The 7,672-nt window shown below is 40.1% G+C and overlaps 1 protein-coding gene across 1 annotated transcript; it reads right to left on the bottom strand.

Annotated features, from left to right (window-relative positions):
- Window positions 1-466: 466 nt before the first annotated feature.
- On the bottom strand, window positions 467-1,595 carry LYRM9 (LYR motif containing 9). Its single transcript, XM_010157062.1, has 3 exons — window positions 1,470-1,595; window positions 669-761; window positions 467-475 (listed from the first exon to the last, which is right to left on the bottom strand). Exons 1-3 carry the CDS (start codon window positions 1,593-1,595, stop codon window positions 467-469), a joined length of 228 nt encoding a protein of 75 aa, XP_010155364.1.
- Window positions 1,596-7,672: the final 6,077 nt, after the last annotated feature.

Raw genomic sequence — 7,672 nt, 5'->3', positions numbered from 1 at the left:
ATCGAGAAATCCATGTTAACGTATGATTCTCCCTAGCTGGATTTAAATCCAAGGAAGTACAGGTGACTCTCAGCTGTTGAACGGTAACCAATCTTCATTCTTAGAATAATGAATCCAGTTTGAGTTGTATCTTTCAGTGCTGTGATAGCAGAGGTGTATCTGCTGGGTGATAACTATGGCACAAGTAAACCAATTACCACAATTTTAGCACTACATTGTCTAACCCTGATCTGCACAGCCACAGGCAAGATCTGAGAAAAACGGTAAGTTGTTCTGGAGTTTATGTAAAGGAAGAGGATAGATTCCTCTTAGGAAAGCAGTTGAGGCATATCAAACAGTCGCTTGCAACGTATTGTAGGTGTTGGGGTTTTTTTTTCCTGTAACAGAGTTACACTAGCCACCACTGCTGAAATTCAATAGAGCTCTTCATGGGAACCAAGATTTATACAGAGACCAACTCAATGCATCATTGGTTCTAGAAAACAGAGAAGAATTTTTAAACAAGAATTATCACAATCATAACTCCCCAGTGGTGAGGTATTTTCTTTCACCAGACACTTCAGGGTTCAGGAAAATGGAACAGTTTGCTGTTCCTAACTTGCTTTCCAACATTTTCTTCTTTGATCTGAACTAAGGGATAGCAAAACTTAGCAACCTGATGCACTTACTTTATTCATGACCCAGTCAGCATCTTCAATGGCTCTCTTAATAATCTGCTGGATTCGCTCAGGATTGTCTTCATCAGCATGAACTTTGAAGCTCTACAACATTCAAAGTGTTACACTGACTAGCCAACTTAACACAACAGCCATCACTTAAGTCTCAAATTAAATATTTGATCCAAACAAACTGTTGATCTGAAAAGGTAAAAATCTACATTGTAGCACCTGGCTGTGCTATTTCCATAGTAAGTCTCATCAAATGTCATTTCACATTAAGCATTTTACTCCTTCCATACATCATCAGCCAAAAAAACCCAGAGTACTTCAATTCAGAGCAGCAACTGAAATTGTCTGGTACATTAAAAGTAGAAAGGCACAGGACAAGAGGTATGATCAAAGGCATGAAATCACTTCCATAGGAGCAATGAGATGAGACTTACCCAGCCAAGGAGGTTTGAGGTGGGACATATATATTAAAAAATTACCAACAAGGAACCAGTAAGTTTCACCATAAGAGATGTGTTAAGGTGAGTAAGTAATGACTGTTCACTCTCTTAACTCTTGACACAAGAAATAGACAAAAGCCAAGGAAAACAGGTTTCAGATTCAAAGCATACAAAAAGAAATGCTCCTTCACATACTCAAAGTATAATCCTTCAAATCCACTAATGTTTCAAGCTTGCAAAAATAATTTTTTAAGTGCCAGGAGTTATAAGAAGTTGGTCGAAACTGTAGGAGGAGAAAAACAAAACAAAAAAAACCCCACAACACTGAATTCCACCAACAGCACAGAAATCTGCTTCTCACCTGCCTGACTGCATGTCTGTAATGCTGACGAATATTCTCGTCGGGAAGCTGCTTACAGCATCGAAGCAGGTACCGGTATAACTGCAAAGAGTTCTGAACTAATTCAGCATTCGGTAGTGGGGCCATTATCAGACTTTTTAGCTGTTGAAAATAAAAACACAAATCAAAATACCTAATTAATTTTCTTAAAAACACAACAATAAACCCAATGAAAACAGGGCCAGCAAATTAAGGTTTAGCAGCGCAAGTTGAAACTTTACAAGAAAACACAATATGAAATGAATCAGAACTGGCTTAGGTTATGGACAGATGGGGGTTAGTTGTCATTCCTCAAGGTATTAAAATTCAAAAGTGTGAAGTTCATGCAAGAAGATCACTTGATGATGGCAATATTAAGGTGTATTGCAATATTAATTTTTTCTAGTTTAAAAAAAGCCCCACAGTGTAAGCTGCTATCAGTATACAAAGCAGTATCACACCCCTGAGGGAGCTCTCTACTTGATAAGCCATGATTCTTAAATTCATTCAAGCTTCCTTGAGCATCCAGGAGTCTATCCACATGGCAACACTGTAGAATGAGGACGGTCATAATTGCTACAAGTGGTGTTGGAATTTTAAAAAATTTCCTAGAACTGTCATTCTCTCAAGAATATCTTATGAACTGACCTATAAATGTCACACTTTAACTCGAAATATTACATATAAATATAGGAGACAACAGGCAAAACGATCAATAGTTTTACATTTTCCTTTTCTTTTTTTTTGTAACAGCAACAGGAAAAGAACAAGTCTAACAAGTTTCACCTCCATAACTATACTTATATGTTGTAACAGTAAGTCCATCCAAGCTATATAAAGTGCTAATCAACTACTGTAAATGACTTGTCATTTAACAGATGGTTACCATCTGCAGAGAACTAAATTAACATTTGGAAAAAAAGCAATTTTACATCATTACTCTTAAGAATAAAGATAATAAATAAGTAACTGAATAATGAAGTAGGTGTATGGCATTATTTTAGCAGCCGTTATGATACTTATTCATCATTGGGAATATTTTTTCCATTTTCTTAAGCAATTTCAGTCCTTTGGCCAAATTTATTTCAGAATAGAACACCACAGCTATCGCACGCCTGGGCTGTAAATTTTCATAGACTACATCTTCTTGCAGTGAGAAAAGTCTCCTCACTACGTACCTGTAAAACGTCCGTCATAATGGGATAGGCACTGTCATAATCTGTACTTTCAGTAAACCAAAATTCCATCCCAGGCTGTAACTAAGTAGGTATAAGCCAGCACACCTCCACAGCAGTAACAAGAGCTGTCCTGTAGCACAGGAGGTCACTGAAAGTCTTGAGTATTTTAGGCACAAAAAATAGGTTTCTTCTATATGGAGGAAACGGAAGAATTCTATGACAAAAATGCACAATGTCTCTCTCTCTCGAGGGATGGGCCTCTTATAACACTGCTTTACTCATGGCACAAAACCAGCGCACATATCTGAGCGCCTCACGCTATTGCTAGTTTCACCCAATCTTTCAGTAAGGAACACAGGAAAAATCTATGCTATATGGATTTTCTGAATCTAACTATCTTTTGTCAAAAGTAGCATCCTGTAAAATGAGAAGGAGCTGTTCCTGTGCAGAGCTGCTTGTCTAGAGGAAACGCGTGAGAAAGCCTTGCAATATTAGCATTATTATCCATATTGGAACAGTGCCCATACTTTTCAGCCAAGAATTCATGCTCTATCATGGTAGGTACTATATATACCTGCAGATCTAATGAAAAAGTTTCTGCTGCACAGCATTTACAAGGCAGACTAATGACAAGTCATAAGATGAGGCAGAAGGAGGCAGATGAGCCAAAACAGGTGGGATGGGGAGGAGGTGACAGTAATATGAGCCTGTTTTTGTGTAGCCTAATAGAGCACACAATATAGCTCACCACCTGCTTCCCTGATAGCTACAGGCAAGTTTTATAACGCTATTTTTTAAGGACCTGCAGAAACATACTGAGTCACAGCTGATGGGTGTTATGGAAGCCCCCAAGAAAGGTTCTGATGACAAATCAGAAAAAGCTTTTCTGGCCTTCCAGGGAAAAAGATGACTGCCTTACGGAAGTACTTAACAGGGTTACTAACTCATGAGCTGATGATGTAAATTATTAAAACTCATTCTAAGATATACAATATGCTTAATAGGCATAAACCGTTGAAGAACCTATATCAGGATCTCTTTCCTGATTTTTTAGACCGACATCTTTCCTTATATCTGAAACGGGGTCTGTGTAGTTCATTTGTCACTACTTAAAATCTCTTCAGCAACACTTTCAACAAGCAAAGCCCTTTCCCCAAAGTATTAGAGTATATAGATTTATGACAAATGGTACTCCAAAATTAATGCTGATCACAGTGACTAACTCCCTAGTGAAAAATACCCACAAAAGTTACAGAAATCCAAATTTGAGCCACATTACAAGCATGACATTTTTTTGTGACTGCGATGAGCTGAACAGTGCGTGTATGGTGCTGCTTTCCCTGATTCCGTTACTAACATTATAAAAACCCCAACCAACCAACCCCAGACTTGTTGGACCCCAAGACCTGTAAACATCATGATAAAGGCGTCTACGGCTTCCTGTTGGATCTAATACAACACAGCTTGTCAACTCCCTGTACAAGATTCAGCTTGGTGACTGCCTTAATTAGTCATAGGTTAATGCCTATCTATCCAAGGGATCTTGGAAAGAAAAGTAAACAAAGCCCATTCCCAAATGGATAAATGGGGGACGTCAATGTCAAATATGGCAATTGGAAACCCTGTTGTTGTGGTTTGTGCTGGTAGTGCCCCCTCCAGGGCAAGAAGGACTAATACACATTCAGGAAAGACAAAAGGTTGATCAGATTTAAGGTAACAACTTTGATTCAGTTGTTATTTCTGAAGTCTGGAATAAAGATCTGAGGGACTGAAAGGGTGTAACATATTTAGGACAGAAGGACAAAACACAAAAAGTGGCATTTTTGATTTTTAGTTACAGGTAACTCAGAAGTTGATGATGTTGACTGCAGTAAATTTTCAAACACCCCCTTCTCTCACCACAGCTGAGTGTGGTATCACAATGTTTTGTAGACAAGAAAACTTACTTAGTTGGCTCCTGGATTCTGTCATCATAAGCTTTCCCCCCTGACAGTTATCAGATTCTCCCACAACTGTCGTGCCAGAACCAAGGTAAGTCTTGGCTGGTTCACTAGCCTCTTACAGGTCAGAGATGTGCCAGTAAAACTCAGTTGCCCCTGAAGCATCCCATCTTTCTCCAATATCAACAACTGGCCAGTGGATTTCTGCACTTTGAGCTGCATGAGGTGTGTCTGCTTTTGACTATTTGATGTGTCCTATCAGTACAAGAGATGAGGTAAGACTTCACAATGATCCCTCCTGAGAATTATTCACAGCCAAAATACACTTTCCATTAGCTGTCACGAACGATTAGAAAACCATTCTTCCATCATGAGGGCAGTAAGTTGGCTCTACACTGCTGCTGCAATCTTTTCATTCTGTTTGTATGATTCCAGTTTCATATTTGTTTAATAGAAGCCATTCAGCCTCAGGTACTACAGGAACTGAATACAGTCCAAACCGGACATATGTAGGGCAGAGAGATGTCACAAAGATGCAGAAATACAGACCAAGAGCTGACTTTTCAAAATGGCTTCAGCCTATTTCAATTGCTAGCTCACCTTCTCAGCACACAAGATGTACTAATTAAGGTTTTACCTAAAAGGTTCAGCTTAAAGCACAGATCAGAACACCCTCAGGCTTCAAAACGTTAATTTCTTTTTTCCAATTGTTTTTCTCCAAAACATGGTTTTCTTTGTGGTCAAACCTATGCTGGGCATCAGCTCCATGCATTTTTGGTTCGGATTCATTTCACTTTTGCATTTGAGCATGGAAAGTGATTACACAGTTAGTAGAGAGATCCCTGCACTCCCCCTCCAACCACTAGAAAGGTAAGCAACTCCAAAATGTGACTTGGAAAATATACAGGCTGAATGACTCCCTGCCCTTCTCTGCACTGAAGACAAGAGCAGCAAAACGAGAATAGTAATATAGATCCTGCACCTACAAGCCTAAATTAGGTATGATGATTCCAAGACTCTGTCCTACTTTGAAAACAGAAATATAATCATAGATTGGTGTGGGTTGGAAGGGACCTTTAAAGATCTAGTCCAGGCCCTTTGCCGTGGGCAGGGACTTCAATAGACCAGGTTGCTCAAAGCCCCATCTGACCTGACCTTGAACACTTCCAGGGATGGGGCAATGGCATGTAATATCAGAGGTAATGAGTTTGTTTCAGAGTGGCTCTCGGTTTGTTTTGGCATACTGGACACCTCATGGTATAACACCCCATCTGAATTACTTTCCAGAGGAAGGCCTCAACAGGCACCTCAAGCAGGTATCTACACGTACACGTTGGTATTTTTCCAACTGCCACACGGGGTTCAGTCCTAGGGGGGCATGTTTCCAACGCACACCTTAGACTCCAGCCTTGGTATCACTTTCAGCACTAACGGCTTCCCTTGACTTTTCTTCTAAAGCTGTTTTCTCCAGAACCCTTCTCATACAAATGGACTTTCAAAACAGACTCTGGTACCCCCCTTTAGTTTCCTCCTCACACTCAGTTCAGCAAACTCTCCACATACCCCTACTACGTGTCAGGGAGAATGCAAAAGCAACTTTGAAAATCATCACCTTATGCAAATGACTTTACTTTCCTGCTTAGGATACGTAGTTCTACCTGGCTCTTTTTCCCCTACTAAACTGAACTTCCAGCATTGAACTCACATTACCTTTGTAATTATTTTGGGGCTGCCAATTTATACCATATGTTGTAAGAAACATCTACTGTACAAACACCATGCTCAATCCCCTCCTTCGGTTTTCCCCTGGCATTTAGTACGGCAGGTGAGAAACTGAGAGTGATGTATGCAGACTGAGTAATATTCCTGACGCACGCCGATAGTTCAAGAGATTCTGTCACAATAGTCAATTTAGAGGGGTTGTCAGGGTCTGTCTTCTTCAGAGGAACTGAGATGCAAGGATTTCATTTTTTTTGGTCAACACCTAGATTTACTTCTCTTTTATAACAAGAACATGTTGCCTTTCTTTGGTGGCCTTTGATTTTTTTACCATATGAAATCACATAGGAGAAGCAAGACCTTTTCAATACACTTTGGATGTCCTCTGTGTATCTAACTCCGTATTTCTGTTTTACAAATACATTTCAACAAGAATTGCCTGAACAGATAGAGCTATTAAAATAAAGAAAATGAAACCAGCTACAATGCATGCCAGAAATGAGAAAAATATGCCATGTTAATGGCTCAGTGATTGTCAAGGTACTTTATCTGCCAGCCAGAGCCTGATTAATCAAGTCACTTCTCTAAGTGCCTTCTGGAGTCTGTTACAAAAATTACTGAAGCTTAAGGATTACTAGAAGTGTCACACCCACAGACATCTATCTAGCTTTTCTATGTATTTCTGATTCTTCTATTACCATGCCCTGAGTGTCTCCCAGTGTCCGATGTGGACACTGCAACACCACTCTGTGTGCAGACTGCTCTCATCCTTAGGAAACGAGGCACAGAAGTTACCTGACCAGACCAGCTTCACAGAGGATATCTTTGGCTCCAACCAGTGTTGTCGTTTTTTTCTTCCTTCAGCAGCAGTTGTACATACCCTCGAACTCTGAAATTTCAAGCTTTAATACAGCTAGTTTTTGGTTTAGAACCCAAATGGCTACATGTTGAGTTGGGCAGTTCACATGCCTTAATACCTGGAGCCATCTGACTTCCCTGCCGAGACCCATGGCCTGTTACTTGACAGGAGAGCAACACTAGCATGGTCAGCAGAGGACCAACGCCTCAGAAAGTGGCCACAGGGAAATAACTGTGCCGTGAAGGGGAAAGTTTGAGACATCCTGCCTCACTGGACTACTGCAACAGCTGGGCATGCATCATTACTGTACAGTTAAACGAGATGCCCCACTTTGAATGCATGGCACTTTTGTTCCTAAAATAGTCTAGTCAACTGTGTAGCAGTCCAATAACCACAGGAAAACTGGATATTTGAAAATAAGGGATGAACTGTATAAAAACCCCAGCTTTCTTTTGCCATTATCATCATTTTTGCATTCCCCATAAAGAA

Source organism: Eurypyga helias, unplaced genomic scaffold (genome assembly GCF_000690775.1).
Source record: "Eurypyga helias isolate BGI_N326 unplaced genomic scaffold, ASM69077v1 scaffold15078, whole genome shotgun sequence".
In the NCBI taxonomy this organism is placed as follows: Eukaryota; Metazoa; Chordata; class Aves; order Eurypygiformes; family Eurypygidae; genus Eurypyga; species Eurypyga helias.
Note: the sequence above shows the minus strand (reverse complement) of the source record. Positions and strands in the feature narration are given on the sequence as shown.

Excerpts from the sequence above, each read along its gene's own strand:
- LYRM9 (XM_010157062.1), bottom strand. The coding sequence starts at position 1,595 with ATGGCCCCACTACCGAATGCTGAATTAGTTCAGAACTCTTTGCAGTTA. Across the intron at positions 762-1,469 it reads ACAGACATGCAGTCAGGCAG|AGCTTCAAAGTTCATGCTGA; the intron begins GTGAGAAGCAGA and ends TGAATGTTGTAG.